This window comes from Drosophila busckii, chromosome 3R, assembly GCF_011750605.1.
Source record: "Drosophila busckii strain San Diego stock center, stock number 13000-0081.31 chromosome 3R, ASM1175060v1, whole genome shotgun sequence".
Lineage (NCBI taxonomy): Eukaryota > Metazoa > Arthropoda > Insecta > Diptera > Drosophilidae > Drosophila > Drosophila busckii.
In genome coordinates, this window is record NC_046607.1 from 15,626,464 (window position 1) to 15,645,790 (window position 19,327).

The 19,327-nt window shown below is 42.2% G+C and overlaps 2 protein-coding genes across 2 annotated transcripts; one reads left to right on the forward strand and one right to left on the reverse strand.

The window, feature by feature from the left end:
• Positions 1-11,510: 11,510 nt before the first annotated feature.
• LOC108601780 (microprocessor complex subunit DGCR8) lies at positions 11,511-14,658 on the reverse strand. Its single transcript, XM_017989707.1, has 5 exons — positions 13,999-14,658; positions 13,351-13,530; positions 12,330-13,291; positions 12,011-12,265; positions 11,511-11,953 (listed from the first exon to the last, which is right to left on the reverse strand). The coding sequence occupies exons 1-5, from the start codon at positions 14,246-14,248 to the stop codon at positions 11,666-11,668; spliced, it is 1,935 nt and encodes a 644-aa protein (XP_017845196.1). The 5' UTR covers positions 14,249-14,658; the 3' UTR covers positions 11,511-11,665.
• A 384-nt stretch (positions 14,659-15,042) lies between these two features.
• On the forward strand, positions 15,043-19,208 carry LOC108604526 (hamartin). The gene is made up of 6 exons (XM_017994037.2): positions 15,043-15,497; positions 15,563-15,819; positions 15,873-18,195; positions 18,270-18,427; positions 18,487-18,619; positions 18,686-19,208. The coding sequence occupies exons 1-6, from the start codon at positions 15,404-15,406 to the stop codon at positions 19,081-19,083; spliced, it is 3,363 nt and encodes a 1,120-aa protein (XP_017849526.1). The 5' UTR covers positions 15,043-15,403; the 3' UTR covers positions 19,084-19,208.
• The last annotated feature ends 119 nt before the right edge of the window (positions 19,209-19,327 follow it).

The following is a 19,327-nucleotide window of genomic DNA, read 5'->3' on the forward strand; positions in this document are numbered from 1 at the left end:
CAGCAGCAGCAGCGCAGCAGAAAATAAAACACTTAGCATAGCATACTTTATAGCGCACGCGATAAGATCTAAACGCATAATTAGGTAATGTGTCAAATTTATGTGTTTTTATTTCTTTAACTCGCCATTGAAGATTTACGTGCTCTTGAGCTCTGCGCATAAATGATGTCCGACCATCTGTTAAAGCAACCTTTTTTTCAAAATTAAATTTGCAAGATTGATAATAATTATTTTATAGAGTGCACATCCTTTGATTTGGCTTGACCTTTTAAGCATGAAATGAAATCAATTTTGTCTTTTTAACTTTGCTTTAAGAATTTCAAACACTTAGGCGCTAAGTTGATAAAGCATAACAAGCTGGTTACAAACGACTGTGTAAGACGCTGTTCAAATTTATATTTGCAGCAGCATGGACAATCACATTCATTTAAACTAAAAGCACGCTTTGCTTTCTTTTTGCTGCAGCGTCTAAAAAGCAGTGAAAAAATATTGTTTTCAATTGATAAATGGTCAACGCTAAAAGTTTTGCTTGCAAATTTGTAACGATAGCATATTGGGGCCATTGCTTTTGCCTCTTCGTGCTCTCGCTCCATCGATGCGCTATCTATTTTTATTTCGGTTTTCTTTTGAGCCACAATTCAACTGTAATTACTTACCGAATCCGTTAGCTACACAGGCAGGCAGGCGGGCCGGCTTTATGTTTTTTTTTTTGGTAACAGCAATGAGCCATAAGCTACTTTTCGGCAAAACAAAAAAGAAAATGTAGAACTTGGTATTTTCTTTTAATTTTTCATTGTTAAATTGCCATTTATATGGCATTTGCCTATAGCGTAGCAGTGGGAGGAAGCAGATATAATGCAAGAGGCAGTTTTTTTTTGATAAAATTAAGCCAAGCTTTGCACGCGCTCACTCCTACGCTCTATCTCTCTCTCTTTTTGTTTATAAGCAGTTCTGTATATTTGACTTTCCGCTACAAAGTATGGTAAAGTGCAAACAAATAATCGCAGCGTAGCCAGCCAGCAACTCTATTTGTTTAACAGCAGCTACAAAATACATGCATGCGTCTCTGTTCGTGTGTGTGTGTGTGTGTGGGTTTGCAGCATAGCAGAAAGATACAAGATACACACGTCAGCAACGTTATGTATCTAAGCATTTTGTGGTTGTATCGGGGCGCTGGGCACGCCTCTTTGAGCGCTTTGCAAAAAGTACAAAAATCAATATGTTGATTTCAACTTTTTTCTGTTGCAGCAAAAACTTTGTGCTCGCTTGCCTTTCTGCTCTTCTTCATTTTTTTTTTATTTTTTTTTGGTTGTATGTTGTTTGGCCAACAACTTCAGACAAATAAGCCGAGACTTGCGAAAGCAAAAAGACAGCGCCAAAGCTGAAGAGGGCGGGGCGGGAGTGTGGCGGGTAGTGCCATTATCTGCTTACATATTCATTCACATTCACATTTAGGTTATAAGCAGAGCAGCAGACAAGCGCAAATACACTTATTTATCATATATACATAATATATGCAGACATACATATACATATATAGTTACTTTGCTGGGGCGTTTATATTTTTTGACACTTTAAAAATTGGAAACGCTGTACGCTGTAATTTTTCATCGAGCGCTCAAAGCTTTTGCCAATCTTGGCAGCAGGCAAATCTCAAACGCACCAGCAGCCAGAGCACCAGAGCAGCAGTTGCTGCTGAGTTGAGCCTGTTGTATATGTCATGTATATGCAAGGATGGGGATGCGACACCCCTAAGACAGGCACGCCAGTCTGGTTTATCAGTTTGTGTTTTGCTTGTTGTCTTCACAGCAGTTGTTTCGGCGTTTTTATTATTTGCCAAATATCGATAAGAGTGCGGCGAGTAAGTAAAGTGAGTTCTAAAGACATGTATATCACACACACACACACACAGGCACACATATATAAATTTATGTGCTGAAACGACATTTGAGCGCAAGCAAAAACAATTTCGGGGAACAGCAGCAGCAGCAGCAGCGGCAGCAGTTGGGGCTTGAGGTTATGTTTGTAAACGCTTATTTACATATATCGAATATAGCATGTAACCTCATATGTGTGTATGTTGTTTTAAATGTATTGCTTTACATGCTAAAGGTATGCTTAATGGCAGTTTATAAATGTTAACAATTTGTTGAGCTAAATACATGGCGTATACGCAATAGCAACATGTTTAAATTTAGCTTTGATTTCTATTTGTGCAAATATGCGTACATCAAAATGCGCTCACACACGCAGATACGCACACACACGCATACATATGTACGAAGTATGGACTTTTATAGCTGCGACAGACACGCATTGCGTATTCGCCATGCATGCATAGTTGTTGTCCAAAAGTTGACGATGTCATTTGGCTTTATGCGCAGCTCTATTGCGTGTGTGTGTGTGTGTGTGGGTGCGTCTGTCTCTGTGTCTGTGTGAGTGCTCATTAGAGTTTTGTGCTACAAAATCTGTAGCATGCAATGGCAATGGAACTTGAGTGCTTAGCTCGCTTTCGCTTTGGCTTTGGCTTGGCTTGACTTTCTTTGCTGGCCTGATTGTTAGATATTATCGCAAAAGTTATTGGGGAGAAACTGTAACTGCTACTGCGACTGTGTAGCGACTGCTGCTAAGCATAAAATTTATTAATGCCCAACGAGCAGTGAGCAGCGAGCAACGAGCTAGGAGCGCTGCCTGGCTGTGGCAATATAAACTATGCTGTTTGGTTGGTCAGCGACTGCGCCACGTAGCAGTTAGTTACGTGACTCGTGGGAATAAAGCTTAGAGCTGCAAACAAAAGCTGTAACAGCAAATTGAACTTTACCTTGGCAACAAAAGCGCGTGAGTGATAAATACAAGACTAAAAAGAAGAACGAACCAACGAACGAGTGAGGCGCTCGCCTAACAACTTGAGCATAACTTAATATATATGCCTTAACTATATGTAGTTATGGCTTTGGCTGTGTTTGTGTGTGTTTGGACAGTAGTAGTGCTAGCAAGGCCATGTGAAGTGGACATAGTTATGCAAATTGCGCCACGAATTACATAAATTGCGTATACGCAATGTCGCATACACATTCGCTATAAATTCATATACAAATGTTATGGCTTCTCCTCCATCCACCCAGCCACGCATTTGCACAACATTTGCTTGCCTACCATACTATATACTATATACATATATATCTATCTGTTTGTTAGCATGCACAAAGGGCCTGCAAATAACGGAAAATGTTAAACGCTTGCCTCCTTTGGCAGCGGAGGTGCGCAAATTGATATTTTTCTACAACATGCAAATAACAAGAGTAATGTGAACCGACCTTGCCTGAAATACACACACACACACACACATACACACCCCCTTAGACCCCCGCCACAACCCTACCCTAGTGCCATTTAACATTTCTGCACTCAGCACTTAGAGCCCAGCCCTTCCTCTCTCTATGTCTCTCTGCTCGCTCTGCTCTAAATGATCTGATAAGACAACAACAAACGTAAAAATTTATGCATGGCAACTAAAACACACAGACATGCACACGCATGTGTTTGTGTGTGTTTGGCAGGGCACGTGTCGGATGCTGTGGAAAAATGAAATAAAGTTAAACAGGATATTTCAACATTCAACAACAACAAAAAGTCGCTCTGCAAATGAACGCAGCGACAAATGAAAGTAAAAAGGCAAGGCGCTATGCTATGCTCTGGCCTGGCCTGGCCTAGCAAGGACGTTGTTTGGGACACATTCCGATTCGGTGTGTTAAAACGTAATAGCAACGTTAATGAACACGAACGCAGCCTCCATCGCAGCGGCAGCGGCATATAAAAAAGAAATATATATACACACATATATATGAAGTAATGCCCAGTTGCCGTTGTCATCTTCACCCCCACGCATTCATGTAAGGCAGGTCCACAAGTTGCGGTTGTAAAACAAACACAGACACACACCAACGAACACACACACACACATGCATAGACATGCCGCACATTAGAAGTCGCTGCAAGCGAGCGCCGCGCACAAACAAATCTCGGCGTTCTTAAAGCGCCCCAGCATATCAGAGACCCCAAAAAGCAATTGCGCCGAGGCCAACGTGTAAGCTCAACTCCAGTCTACAGACAACAGGCGGCCCGTGGGTACACTGAGCGAAAATTGCACTGCTGCAGCAAGAAGCTAGCATTAGTACTTAATTAAACAGCGATAGTCCAACAAAATTGCGTATACTTAATTTTAAACAAATTTATTGTAAACTGAGTCACTCAAATACAAATACATTATAGATTTAGTAGTTTGTAGTAGTTAGTAGATAGTAGATATAGTAGTTCATCTATAGTAGATATTTTTTTTATTCAGAGCTAAGTCAGAATTCAATCAGATTTTGACTTCAAATTGAATTTTATTTACTTAAGTATTTAATGTCGACTATGAACAGTTGACGGTAAAAGAAAATGATTCCCTTAAAGTATAAAGAATTATAATTGATAAATATATGAAATTAAATATTCTTTATTTAAAATGAATATCAAACATTTGTTGCAAGGACTGGAGCTGGATTAGTGTTAGCTTGAACAATTTGTACGATTTAAGCCTTTAAGCCACTAATTTCGCTGAGTGTATCTTTGTGTGTGTGTAGGGACTGAGGCGTGTGTTGCAAGCATTTGAGGTAAGTAGTGCTTTGCGACAACAGCAGCGTCATTCAATGAGGCATTTTACAGCATTTGATGAGGCAGCCGTTGTCAGCGTTCGCGTTCTCCAACTAATGATGTGTCTCCTCTCCTCTCCTACCACCCTCCAGCCCAGCCCAGCCCCACTCCCTAATGCTCTTTGTTTCTCTCTCATTGAACCTCTATACACACTCTAATTGGACGCGTGGCGCAACTTGTTGTCGTCGTGCTGCTGCTTTAGTTTATTTTTATGTCAACCATGGTGGCGTTTATCAATATTTTGATTTTTCCCAGCTTCATTTGCATGCCCCAATGCCTAAATCACTTGGGTTACTCATGTAAATTGAGCCTGGCCAAACACACACAGACACACACACGTGCTCTTGGGCTAAACAGGCTAAGCCGCACTAAGAAAATATTGTTGCTTCTGCTGTTGCGTTGTTTTTTTTTTTATAAATATTTTATGAGCTACATATTTGATAAGCAATGTAGAAGCCGAGTCCTGTAGCCTGTAGCCAGGTGGCAAAGCAAGCTAAACACCATGATGACAGGCAATATTGACAGTTATGCACATGTGTGTGTATGTGTATGTGTATGTGTGTGTCTCGTATTACGCATCAATTTATGAATACCCTAATTCAGTTTATAGTCTAAATGTTAACATGCCGGGCAAAATGAAATGAAACAACAACAACAACAAGAGCAGTAGCAACGCTTTAAGCGTGTAATATAAATGACAGACAGTAAACAGAGAGAGAGAAAGAGGGAGAGACAGAGAGAGCGAGAGCCATCAATTATTAAATGGAATACCTTTGTAATTAAAGTGAAATGAATTTAAGTACGCAAATTGAACGTGGAGCAAGTCAGCCATGCTCAAGTGCCACAAGAGCGAGCAAGAACTAAAGTGTGTGAGAGGGACAGCGACATGTCCTGGGGTTTGGCAAGCTGTGTAGACGTGACTGTTGAGCTTCAGTTCTTACATTTGCTTGCATGTGTGCGAGACCTGTACCAACATATGCATAACACACACACACACACACAGACAGACAATTGTGGCCACTGTGGTCGGTTCGTGCTCATCTCCACTGGCTTTGACTTTCAAGTGCCAGTTTTTTTTTCCTTACTGCTACTGCTGCTGCTGCAGATTTTTTAGTTTTAATTAAAAGCGATTTATGTTATTTACTTGAGACACTCAAATTTAAACAAATCCTCCCCAAAAAACTTCAAACCAATTAGTGTCAAGCTTTTGCTCAAGTGTGCTTCGTTCTTCTGAACCGCAATAGCTAACGAATACGCTTTGCATATATCTTTATCAATTTTTTGTAGTTTTTAGCTCTGCCCAAAAGACTATTGGGGCATAAATATTATAATTTTAAATCATACAGACAAGCACGGCTCAGTAAGCAATCAAACGCTTGATTGATTTCCGTTGTACTTAAGAAAATACAACACAGACGCTTCAGCATGGAAACAAGAATATATATAAATAGTTATATATATCCATATACATATACCCACAGCTTTGCCTAAGATAACAAAAACTTAATCATCAACAACTTGACAAGCGCACATTCAACACATTGGCAACACACTGATACACGAACTCTGTGTGTCTGTGTGTGTGAGCAAGCTTATCGCCTGCATTGGCAAATTGTCGCCATCATTTTGGGCAACAAGCTCTGCTCTAGTATGAAAAACAGTTACAAACGCTTTTACCGTGGCCACAAAACGATTTGCAGCCTATTAAATTTGCGTAGAGCAAGAAAAAAAGAAAACAACAAGCAAACACGAAATGTACAACAACTTAATCGTTCAAATGGGTTTTGGGCCTAAGTAAATATTTTGACTGCCTGTTTGAACGACTTGGCATCAGTGTGTCGGCTACTTGAGCAACGATTTTCGTCAGCATCATGCCTAAACCCAATTCAACTGCGGTTTCATTAGCTGCGGTCGCTACTACTCTTACTCCTGCTCCACTGCTTTCTATGCCTTATTCTTGTTGCTTTTGCTGCTTGTGGTTATATCAATGTGAGCCCTGCCCTACTACGCCTTCATTACGTTAAGTTTTTGTTGGCCACAGCAACGGGCCATTGAAATTTCTTTTTCGCATTTAATGCTCTCCATAACCATAACAACTTGAATCCAGCAGCAGCAGCAGCAGCAGACCAAAAGGCAAGCATATATATATACATATATACATATATAGGTTCCACATTCAACGATTACAAGAAGAACTCTGGCGCTCGTTTTTGGCAAATGCAATTAACAAAACACGCTTCTAGCATAAAGTCATTAGTTATTCCATTTCATGAATACGAGTAGGAGGACTCCCTACCATCCTATCCCTACCCTGCCGACCACCAACCAACAGCTAACAATTCGAACGCTTCACTGAATGCGCAAGTGAGTGTGCGTACGAGTGTCAGTGTGTGTGTGACTATGAGTGTTGTTTGAGTGCTAGAAGCATATGCGGGCACACACATGTATGTCCATTGGTGTGTGTGTGTGTGTGCGTTGATATTATTTGGCGGATTTACAACAGCACGCCTGTAGGCGACAACCCTATGGAAGCGCAGTAGCCTCCAAACTTTGCTTACACGCTAAATTGGCAACCAATGTAGCCGCCGCCGCCGCCGCGCTGGTCAGCACTCACACACACACACATACACATCTATACAGTACAATCTCGATAAGCGCAACACAATGGCAGCCACAATGTCCTAAATATTGTATCAGATTTGGTATTTTAATGTTTGGCCTTTGTGTTTGGCAAATGAATGGCTGCAATAGTTATCTGATGGGTTAATTAATAGATTGAAAGCAGCAGAAGTTTTTAATGTTAACTTTTAACATTAGCTTTTAAAACTAAATAAAACAGATTAACGTAATTGTGAAAATTAATTAGCATGGGGGGCTATAGAGTTTAGTTTGGATTATTGACCGTCTACTGTAATGTCCATGAGCTGTACGATATGCGGCGCCACGTTATTTGCTTTCACCTCTAGCAAAAGTTTGCCTGTGCTAAAAGTTTTTGTACTTACACACACATACACAGATATATGCAAAAATGGTATTCAATACTTAAAGATTTATGAGTCTATGAATCTTACATACTATCTGCCCATATATAGTATGTATGTGTGTGTTTGTGTGCGTATGAAATACTGATACGCCAAGTAGCAGTGCTAACTGCTTTAAAGAGTCCAACGCAACTGACTGGGCCCCCGGTGTATGTCTCAAAGTGTAGCTGCGGCACATGTAGGGCTTTAGCTGAAGCTTTGCATAAGCCAACAGCAGCAGCAGCAGTGGCAGCAGCAACATGGTAGCTGGTCCGCTCCGACCAAAAGCAAACACCACAAATTAGTCGGCGCAAAGTATACGCAAAGCCCTCAGATTCAAAACTTCATATTGCAGCTAACAAATACTCTGCAAAGCGTCTAACAGACTTGATTAGACAAGCAGCCTTAACTGCTTCTCTCCGCTCGCTTTCTCTTAAAGCATAGGGTATTAATATTAGGCAAATACTTGCTGTGTGTATGTGTGTTTGTTGGGGGCAAAAGTTAGGCCTTTGCTTGGCAGCAGCTGCCAAGACACATGAATCAGCACAAAGACCTCTCCAAAAACTTTCTCAATGATTTAATTAGAATTCTTTAAGGTAAAAAGTATCTGTTGCCCAGGCAGCAAACTCACCGAGTTTAATTATGAAATTTTCAAGGTGACACGCATACATACATACGCACACACACACATACTTATAGAAGTATAGCAGCCAATGTTGTCAGTGCCGTGTCAAATTGCCCCACAAAGTTAAACGCTATGCAAGATTTTGTGGCAGATTAGCAAACACACCTACCCTTCGGCAGCCCCCACCACCCCGTTCAGTTCAATGTGTTGTTAACACAAACTGTCTTAATTGTGGCTGACGTAATTGGCATTTTTCTTTGGTTTTTGGTAAAAATTTTCAGCTGTGCTGGCTTGCTGCCAACATTAATAGCTTTGCTTTATGATAATCAACATATTTGCTTTGCCCTTGGGCCACTCATAAATAACTATTAATTGTTAATTCGTTGAATTTATAGCTAGCCTTAGAACTTTGACTAGCAGCAATTGTTATTCAAAATATCTTTTTTGGCCGTTATTAAATTTCAATCTCTTATCGGGAGCGCCAAGGTGGCAGCTACAAATACGCAAATGGCGTCGGATCAAGACAAAATCACGTCAAGATTAATGTTTATTGATTTTCAAGGCGCTGATAATGCGCTGCCCTGGCCCGACCACAGCTCAACAATTTCAAAGGGGACAAACGATAAACAACGAAAAATCAGCAAAGTCTTTGCCTGGCTTAAGTCTGCTATTTCTCTTGGTTTTTTGGTTCTTCTCGTATTTTTGTTAAAGGCCGCGCTAAGAGCTTGATAAGCTCATTTTAAATTTTGTGAGAAAGGCTTTTGCTTACGCTTCGTGTTTTTATTTGCATTCGCATTTTGGCCAAAAGCTACACAAAGTATTTGCTTTTATTTACTTTTGTTTATGTTTTGGCTACGCCTTGGATACAGCTACAGTTAGGGGGGGATAAGCAGCAGATACAGCAGCGGATTCAATTTCAATTACTTATTTATTGCTGTCGATTTTTCGGAAACTAATTTGATATCACTCAGTAATGCAATTCTGATTAAATACTTATCAACAAACTGCTGCTAAACGATGGAATAAAGTTGCAAACAGTTACACGAATTTCGCTGCTAATTAGTCTACAATCATTTCGGAATAATGCTCTTAGCCACAGCCGCTGCTACGCAAGTTAATTGTATTCTCGCTCCGCTTCTTGCCGTCGACATTCTCGGAACATGTCCTTATTTCCAATAGATAGATCAAAAGGCTTTAAGAGTGGAAATTCGACTGCAAATAAACATTCTAAGGGTGTCGACGCCGCAATGTCCGTGTTGCATATTGTTATTCTTTCATTAGCTGAAATTAACTGGAAACGAAATCGAAACCAAGCTTGCCACACCACACAACAAAAATACAACAGCACACACATACAAAATAATACTACAGCGTACAGCGTATGGCACAGAGCAATGGAAATGGAAATTGAAATTGCGCGAATTGGCAACAAAAGCAAAGCCCCAACTCAAACCAAAACTCAAACTCAACCTAGATTCGGTCGACGCGACGCAACAGACGCGGCGACAACAACGTCGATGAATGCAAAGCGCAATACATTTGATATTCAGCTGAAATAAGGTGCCGAGCAGGGGAAGGCGGGGCGCCCCTTGGCGGATTATTGAATTTTCCAACATTTTGACTGACACTTGGCGCCTGATGCGCCTCACTTACCTTGTGGCATTTGCTGCTGCTCCAGCTCCAGCTTCAGCTTCGGTTGCCAAATTTTATCTTCTGACTTTGCGTTGATAAAATTCCAATAGATTTTTACATAATTTACATAGATTTTTAAGTGCCGCTACACAGTAAGTTCACTACGCGTATCTGTGTGTCAGTGCGCGTGTGTGTGAGTGTGATGCACAATTGCTTTGTAGCAGCGGCAGTAATAGTTACAACGGCGACGCAATGTAATACACGTTAACAAATTTTCATTTTTCGCAAGCGAGACCCAATTTTCGTTGAGCTGAACCAGAAATTTATTTATAATGCGGTTGTAAATTTCACAACGATAAAGTCTAAATAATGTGCGCACTCACGGCGAAGTCAATGCTATGGGTTTGTTATTTGGCACCTGATGCGATTTCATGTGCATGTGTGTGAGTGTGTGTGTTGGGGTATGATGTGAAGGGTGATTTAATTAAATCGGAGTTGGCGGCACAGACGGTCAGCTGCCAGCTTATTGAGTACTCGGCACCCACAGTCACAATCGCAAGCACGTACGCTACGTTTTTCACATCCACGCTGCGCAACAACAAAATTAAGACTAAATCATGTATCTCGTTGCTGCTCTTTTAACGAACGGACAGCCTCTCGCTCCCAAATGTAGGCAATGCAAATTAACAGTGCAACATGGCACTAAACAGTGCAACATGACAACATGACAGCCCTAATGCAAATAATTGCTCTGCTACAATTAAATTTTTTTTCTTTAAAGTTACATTTTGTGCAATTGTTTAGTTCACAAATTTTTATGATTCAAATATTATCCGCTTAACGCTTATGAGCGCTGTTAACTAACAGCCAACAGATGTTAAAATGTATGCTGCGCTCTCTCTCACTCACTCACTCACGCTCGCTGCGCATCGAGCAGTGCTGCCCAGCGCGGCGAATTCACTTGCGCGTAGCATGAGTGTATGTGTGTGTGTCTGCGTCTGTGTGTGTTTATGTCCGAGGAATGCTATAAAAAACGAAGTGTTAGAATGAAATGAAAATGTAGCATAATTTATGACTGCATTGCCTTTTAAATAATTGCACGCACACATACACACTCCCGCATACAAACGCACGCAAATTGTTATATTTTAAATGCGTATGAATTTACAACAACATGCCCACATACTTACCTGCGTTCTAGACCGTCATTCTTAACTTTTAGGGAGAGTCTTTACCTTTCAATGCAAACATTATTTTCAAAAATAAACGTTTTTTTTGCATTATTAATTTATGGCGAAGACAGTGGACGCTCGCAAATAGCAAATAAGAAACTTGAATTCTTACCATCATAGTATTAACGTATTAGATTCTGCTAAATAATTTATCTATGAGCTTTTGATCTGTAGAATGTTGAAGCTTATTAATCTGAAAAGCAAAGACTAGTTGTGGAAGCGCTTAAAAAAATAAATTAAAACAATTTAAGCGTGCATTTTATAGCATTTATAGCATGCATTTTTATTTTTGTAAAAATTTTTTGGCCAATAACAATATTGATAGTAATCACACAGTTTGCATAATTAAGTAAGGCTGAGAGAGAGCCGCGTTTTTTGTCATATTATGAAAAATCACATGCGGTAAAATAGTTCATGTTATCAGGCCATTGGACGACTCGATGTTCACGACAATACGACTGCTATAATTCTACATTGTTTAAATTGGAGCCGGACGAAGTGGGCAAGTCAACATCGCTTGGTGGTACAAAAGTTCCTTTGGTTTGTACACTCTCATGCTTAGCGCTGAGCTTAAGCATCTCCATCTTCAACTTTTCCAGTATGGCATAATTGGGCTGATTAACAGCGGCTTTGCTCTGCAGCACTGTAATCTCTTGCTCCTCGAGTTTCTTCTCCTTAAAGGTTTTAATCGAATTGTTGCCATACAGACGCAACAGCGAGCCCCAAGTTTGTATATGCGGATGTAAAATCTGCAAAGCAAAACATAAATTCTTAAGCTAAACGCAGTTACAATTTATCGAACATACCTGTAGTATAGCTTGCGATGCTAGCTGCTTGCCTTCGCGCTTGTTCTTGCATATCACCTTGGCTGTATGCTTGCCCACTGTCATAGTAAACTCATTTTTGTTGTTAGACGTGCGATTGATCTCTTGGGTTATCTGCACATCGGCGCCATAATTGCGCTGCAAGCAAGTCAGCAATATGGCATTGGGCGAGGGCTCCGTTGTCTTGTTGCAGAACTCTGTAACACGTGGATCCTCAATACGTATGTCGTCAAACACCTAGAGAGAGAGAGAAGTATTTGATTGTTGTCAACGAACTTTATAATAAATATTCAAGACTTACAGATAAATCATTTTGCGACTTTTTGGCAATGCCGCTTTTTTGGTCTTTATTGTTGCCAGTTATTTTGTCCTTCACATCGGGTATGAGTATCTCCAATGTTTCGCGAGCCGCCTCCGACTTGGCCTGTTTTTTGCTGGTGCCATAGCCCGTGCCATATTTCAAATTGTTCACTGAGACTGTTGCTGAGTAGGGTGTGGCTGCATTTTGCAGCTCCTTAAACTCATAGGTGGGTTGTGTCTTTAGCGCATGCTGCACGTACTCATGCAATATGCAAACAAAGCTTTTGCCATTGGGATTCATAATCCATTCTTTGCGACCACGAGGATTTGATGAACCATCTGGACCGGGAGGTGCCAGTATAGGAAACTTAATTAATTTGGTGCCATCTGGTAAAGTCGGACGTTGAATATTCTTGATGTGCTTGCGGTTCTTGGTGAACTTGCGACGTGCGTTCCAGCTGCGAAAACGCAGCACGCGAATCGTTTTGAATTTGAAGAGCTTGCGGCAGTAAGAATTTAATTGATCGGGTGTTAGCGATTCCAACTGGGTGTTCTCCTTGACAGTTACAATTTTAGCTGCGGGTATGACTGTCTTCGAAACTTCTGGCTTTGGTTCAGTTGGTGTGGCTGCCTCGCCGCCAGTCACATCCAGGTTATTAGAAGCGTTATGCACAATAGGGCAAACGCCTGCGGGCGCAGAAACTGTTTTCTCCTGCTCCTGATCTGTTGCTGCTTGGTTTGCCTGTCCTAACTCAGACTCTTCTTCGAGCGCACGACGATAATTTAAGCAGGGTATGCCACTCATCGGCACCGCATGCTTGCGCGCACTGCCTGTGCCCAAGAAATACGGACGAGATGCGCAGCAAACACGAGTCTTGCGATGGAGAAACAGCGGCATGCCACTATTGTGGGTTACCTGTACCCAGCCCTCAGGCAGCACTTCGAAGTGATTGTGACGCTTTTCTGTAAGGGGCAAAAGATAAGAGCTTAGTAGAGATATTTTCACGGGTAAATGCACTTACCTTCGAGCACAGTCTTAAAGCGTTGCTCATATTTGGGACGCTTGGATTCGCGTAGATTCTCGGGCAGCCCTTCATCCAAAAGATTCTCAATTTCCTCATCATCAAAGTCAGATGAATCAGAGTCACCGCCCTCGCCATCACCATCTTCATCATCGTCAGCAGAATTCTCACCATTTGCATCTGTAGCATTTTTATTTATAGAAATTAGATATGCCTATGTGCTTTTTATTTATTATAAACAATATCGAGGTAATCCGATGCTTTAACCTGCTTTAAACTCCAGACGAACAATCGGTATCATGCGCATCGCTGCTGCAGCTCTTCAGAAAGATCAAGTAACACACGTATCAAGGGAAATGCATGGAAAATGTGAGCTAAACTGATACTTGGATATATGTGTGTATGCAAGTGTAGATAGATACACACGCGCAATGAATCTGGTTGCTTAGCTCTAATGTTATTTTTTATCAGGGCGCCCCCGACGCTGTTGGCAATTGTTTGCTCTATGATAAACTTTAGCGAGATATTCAGATAAGACTCTTGTAGAAGCTATACAGCTTCAATACACCCTGCCAGTCGACAAGAAATTTTAACTATCTACATACACATATACAATTACATGTATGTTTGCAGCTGCTTATCACTCACCTGATTCATCTTCTTCACTAGCAGTGCCCACTTCGTCAAGCACCTGGAATTGGCGCAGCTGTTGATTCCTGGGCTCAGACAGTAGCTCTGCATCGCGTGTGTGACGCATTTCTTCAATGGCGCTCAAGGAAAACCCTGCACCCCGCAACTCTTGTTCCTCGGCTTCGTCATTGCGCAGACGCTTGCGACTGTTGGGTGTTGCAGTTGCATTCGTAGAAGGCAATGCAGTAACGCTGCGTGCCTCGGCCATGCTTCGAGTTTATTGTAGTATGTATATGTGTACTTAAGCCTATGTTAGATGTTTTTTATTTTGTTTGTTTGGTTTTTTATAGCTGGCTCTGGGTTCTTCTTGCCAATAACCAATATTGAGAATATCCAACGATTGCAAATTGATTTTTCATTGGAGATGCCACATTGGTTAAGCTAGAATTCCCTTTTTATATGAAAGAGCTAGCGCTAAACTCTTTGGCAAATTGTATGCACTTCACAAAATTAATTGGAGCATGCATCAGCATAACACGTTTTATTTTCGTTGTTGTTGATGATGCTATTGCAGCCGGCTAGGGCTTAGGAAGCTGCTTTTGCAATGGATCTTGTGTAGTTAAAAAACACCAAGGCAAAAGTTGCTACACCTGCTGCAATATGCTTAACTTACAATACTTATACGTACAATGGTTGAAAAGATTTACAACCTTAGAAGTTAAACTCCAAACTTTTTGCAAAAGTAGTCGCGGACAGCTGATTGAATAAATTTGCCAATCACAGCGAGATGTAGTTTCGTTAGGTATACATAAATGCAACTTAACGTGTGTTTAAACTGAGCTAATGTACGCCTGAAACCAAAATGTATACTTATTATTTTCAACATGGACTACATAAATTCGCTAAATTTTCAATTGCTATAAGAATAAGTGTATCATATAAATTATAATCGCTTAAGTAGCTAATTTAAATGGCTCTCAACTTAACGAAACATTCGAGTGTGATTTGCTACTCATCACATTGTGCGCAACACACTGTCATCAATGGCGTGATTAAAAGAAAATAAGAACATTGTAGTCGTCGAAATCAGCTGCTGCCATTGGCTAAAAAATTTGCAGTTCTATTTTTTATTATTAATTATATTGAACTAGACTTGAACGAAATGCAAATATACTGTTATCATTGAAAACCACGCGTACTGTCGCAGGCATAGCAACAACTGTGGGCTGCTTGGACACAGACAACGACATCATCAAAACGAAAACGACAGCTACAACGTTCTTGGAGTGGTGCGGCCACAGCCAGAGCGCCTGCAGCTGGTTAGGAGTAAGGGCAAGGCAGATGTTGCAGGTGCAGTAAGTAGAAGAGAAGTGCGTGCAGAAAAATCAATCAACTAAACACAAGCGTTAAACGGATAAGCAATATGGAGTTTGACAAGATTATCAATGATCTAGAGTCGAATCAGACGCACGAAAACGAGGAGGCCAAAAAGAAACTTGTGGAGCTGTTTACGCAAAGTATGCATATACAATAAAAATAGGACCTAAGGTGTCTTATTGACGTTTGTCAATTTCAATTTCAGCCAAGGAACAATGGCCTGTGCGCTATATGCTGGACTATTATATCAAAACGGGGTCCATGCGCATAATGGAAGTGTTGGTCAAGGCGCAACCGCCACATGATGGACATATATTTGACCGTCTGGATGATTGGCTAAAACAGCCACAATATCGCGTGCAGGCCTTAAATGTGTTTTGTTTTGTTGTGCGAAGACATCCCACCTGGTTGCATAAAATCGAGAAGCATAGGCTTATCAAAAGCGTGTTTAGATTGCTAATGGTAAGTGCTTTTAAATCATATTTTGTTTTTATGCTAAATTTATCAATTTGCAGCATGAGAAGGACATTGTGCCGCTGATGAGCGCATTGTTGTGCATCATAACACTGCTCCCTATAATACCTAACTCGGTGCCGAATTTTCTCAACGATTTGTTTGAGGTATTTGGACACTTGGCCTCCTGGAAGCTGCAGAATCGTTTGCCCGACGAGAAGTTAGTGCATCTACAGTTGGGACTTCAAATGTTGTTTCATCGTTTGTATGGCATGTTTCCCTGCAATTTTATAAGCTATCTATCGGAGTTCATTAAGAAGGACAAAGGCGGCGGTGGCATCTTTCAGCATACAATCAAACCGCTGTTGGAGACCGTGCGTGTGCATCCCATGCTGCTGACAGCCAACAGCGAGACAGAGATGAGTAATTTGCGCTGGAAGGATATGGAGCCACATGATGTGGTCATGGAGTGTGCGCATTTATCGCTGCCTGTCCTGCATCCCGACTCTAGCCATGATGACATCACCTCTGCGTATCCGGGCACGCCCAACTACAGTCGCATGACCTCCGCCACCTCCAACAGCGAGTACAGCAACTTGGCCTGCTATCAGCTGCGCCAAATGCAAAGCTCCTCCATAGCGCGCTTCGATGCCAGCGCTGCCGAGAGCAGCAACACACCCATCTGGAGTCCACACAATGAAATTGCCTCGGCCAGCAGCAGCAGTGTTATACCCTTGACGCCCACGGCTCCTTACACCTTGCCACTGCAGCCAGCAAATACCAATGTGCAGCTGTTGGGCGTCACTGGCTCTTCGCCGCCGGAGGCAGCGGTGGAGGCTACCCCAGAAACAACGCCGCTAAAGGACTTGCGCGATTTCAAGCCACACCAGCAACCTACATCGCATGCCGTGCGCGCCATCTTTGTGGGCAGTCAGCCCTCATCACCCATGCGAAAGGATCAACAGCAAACCCAATTCCATTTTCCGGACACGGCCGCAGAGGAGCTCATGGAGATTCCACGCCTGAGCAACTATGATCGCCGCTTGCAGCAGGTTATGCTGGACAGACGCAATGCACATAACGAGATTACAGAGCTGCATACTGAAGCTATGTTAACGGCCACATTGTGCACCACAGGACCTAATGCAGTGGCAACCACGCTGTTGACCATGGAAACCAAGGAACTACGCGCCACCGTCTGCGATGAGTGCAATGAAACAGAACGCAGGCCATGCAGCGATGGTGGTTTGCACATGGTCAACAGTCGCTCCATGCAGCAGCTAGCCAAGGGTGTGAAGCGACGCAATCGCATGGCCAGCTATTGCTGCAATGAGATCAGCAGTGGCTGGTCTGCAGCCAAGAAGGCAACGCTAAGCAGTACGCAGCTTGTTAACCAAATGCGACGCACCAAATCCTGCTCAGCGCTGCCCACGCAGCAGGATGACGATGAGGCCGATTGCCCTAGTCAGCATCAGGAGAATGGCAACGGCAATGGTGTGCATCATCAAACCCAAAAGACTGTGCCGACTATAGGCAGGCTACAGCGTAGCGGACGCATCATGGCCATGGCACCACCCAAAGGCAGCTGTGGATTTGCTCATGCGGGCACGCAGACACTAGAGATGCTGCCATCGCACTATGAGAGCGACCTGTTTGAGCTGCTCTTTGAGTGCAAGGAGCAGCGCAACCAGTACGAACGCAATCAGCTTTATCCACAGGATTTGCTGGATCAGTACATTATGCGCTCCATACACGCCAAGGAAAGCTTTGAGCCCTCCAACTTGCAGGAGCAGTGTCAGCTCATGTGCCTGCAGCTGCAGTATGAATGCTATAGGCGTGGCATACACGCCGAGCGTAATCGTCGGCTCATGGGACGCAGTCGCGACAAGCGTAGTTTGGAAATGGAGTGTGAGCGCTTGCGTGAGCAGCTCAAGAACTTTGATGCCAAGAATCGTGATCTCGCACAGAAATATGACAATGTCATACGCTTGTCCAACGAGCGTCAGAACAATTATAGCGATGAGGTTACTGAGCTCAAGTCTAAATATCAATATGAGCTGGAGCAGAACAAGTGTCTGCGGCAGGCCAATGATGATCTGCAGGCTCGTCTCAGCGAGGAGCTAGCACAGCGCAAGGAAATCAACTACGAGCTAGAGTCACTGCGTGGACAAATCTTTAACATGCGCACAGAGCTGCAGCATGTACAGCAGCAGGCAGACCTTGGACAGCAGTACAAGCAAGAACTCTCACGTCTCGAGGTGGAGTTTATTATCATGGGTGAAGTGCAAGTACGCTGTCGCGATCGTCTGGCTGAAATTGACAATTATCGTGCACGCGATGAAGAGCTTCAAATGCTGCAAGAGAGCTACAATGCAGAGCTAAAGGGTAAGCAAGCAACATACATACATGCCAATAAGACAGCTTAAATATATAAATAATATATGTATGTTTATTTCTAGACCTGAAGCATGCGCTGGATGAGAAGACATCGCTGCTCGAGAGCACCAGGCATAAGATAAGCGAGGTACAGGGACAGCTGGTACACAGTGAAAAGGCCATCACAGAGCAAAAACGTTTACTGCGCACCGTTAAAGATGGATACGAGGAAAAGATCATAGTAAGACAATAAGATAAATATTATAGTATATTGAATTTATTTAAATTTGTACTTTACAGTCATTGAACAAAAAATATGAAACGCAAAAAAAGATCATTGTGCAAATGGAGGAGAAGCTTATGATGTCGCTTCAACAGCCACAGCAAAGCATGTTAGGTCATGCAACCTGCTCGCCAGATACGGATCGCACTGGTGCGCATTGCATTTGCATTTTGCATAATTTGTATATTTAAGTTGACAACTTTTACTTGTTTACAGACATTGCCTCATCGATGGAACGTAATTCACCGCTTTCCACTTCACTGGCCTCGAGTGAGAGCCTCTCGGCTAGTCTACGCTCCACAGAGCTGAAAAATCTGCAACAATTGCTAGAGACGCCTGCCATGCCGGAAGTAGCAAGCAGCGCAGCTGGCTCAGGCACCATACCATCATTATACGACGAGAATGCACGCTTGCCAGCCATTGATTTGGCTTCATCGGCGGGCACTGCTAGTGCTCTAAACATCATGCAGACATCACTACCGCCCGATACGGACTTACCCACAACATCAAATCACAGTCAGACCCACGCCCACCCACATTTACATCTACGCCAGCCGGAGCAGCAGCCAACGCTGAGTCTGGAGCAAAAGCCACAGCAAAATATGCGTTTGTAATATATATTTACTCAAGGCTGTCAATTACATATAAACATGATCGTTATATACACGCAAGCATCAGCTAGGAATTTATATTTAAATCTATCGACAATTGCTACAAATTTATATATTATTTTTTTTTTTTGCCTACAACCAAAAAACTAAAAGAAAAAACAAATTTTATTCATTGTTAAAACAAAAATTGTTCAGGTTTTTTCATATTCAGTTAATTATTGCAAGTAAAGTTTAATAAAACGCAGAC

What these genes read in the sequence shown, in the direction of transcription:
- LOC108601780 (XM_017989707.1), bottom strand. Translation starts at nt 14,248, where the DNA reads ATGGCCGAGGCACGCAGCGTTACTGCATTGCCTTCTACGAATGCAACT. An exon ending in TAGTGAAGAAGATGAATCAG is followed by an intron (nt 13,531 to 13,998) that starts GTGAGTGATAAG and finishes AAAATGCTACAG; the next exon opens with ATGCAAATGGTGAGAATTCT. An exon ending in AGTCGCAAAATGATTTATCT is followed by an intron (nt 12,266 to 12,329) that starts GTAAGTCTTGAA and finishes CTCTCTCTCTAG; the next exon opens with GTGTTTGACGACATACGTAT.
- LOC108604526 (XM_017994037.2), top strand. Translation starts at nt 15,404, where the DNA reads ATGGAGTTTGACAAGATTATCAATGATCTAGAGTCGAATCAGACGCAC. An exon ending in TGTGGAGCTGTTTACGCAAA is followed by an intron (nt 15,498 to 15,562) that starts GTATGCATATAC and finishes TTTCAATTTCAG; the next exon opens with CCAAGGAACAATGGCCTGTG. An exon ending in CTACAATGCAGAGCTAAAGG is followed by an intron (nt 18,196 to 18,269) that starts GTAAGCAAGCAA and finishes GTTTATTTCTAG; the next exon opens with ACCTGAAGCATGCGCTGGAT.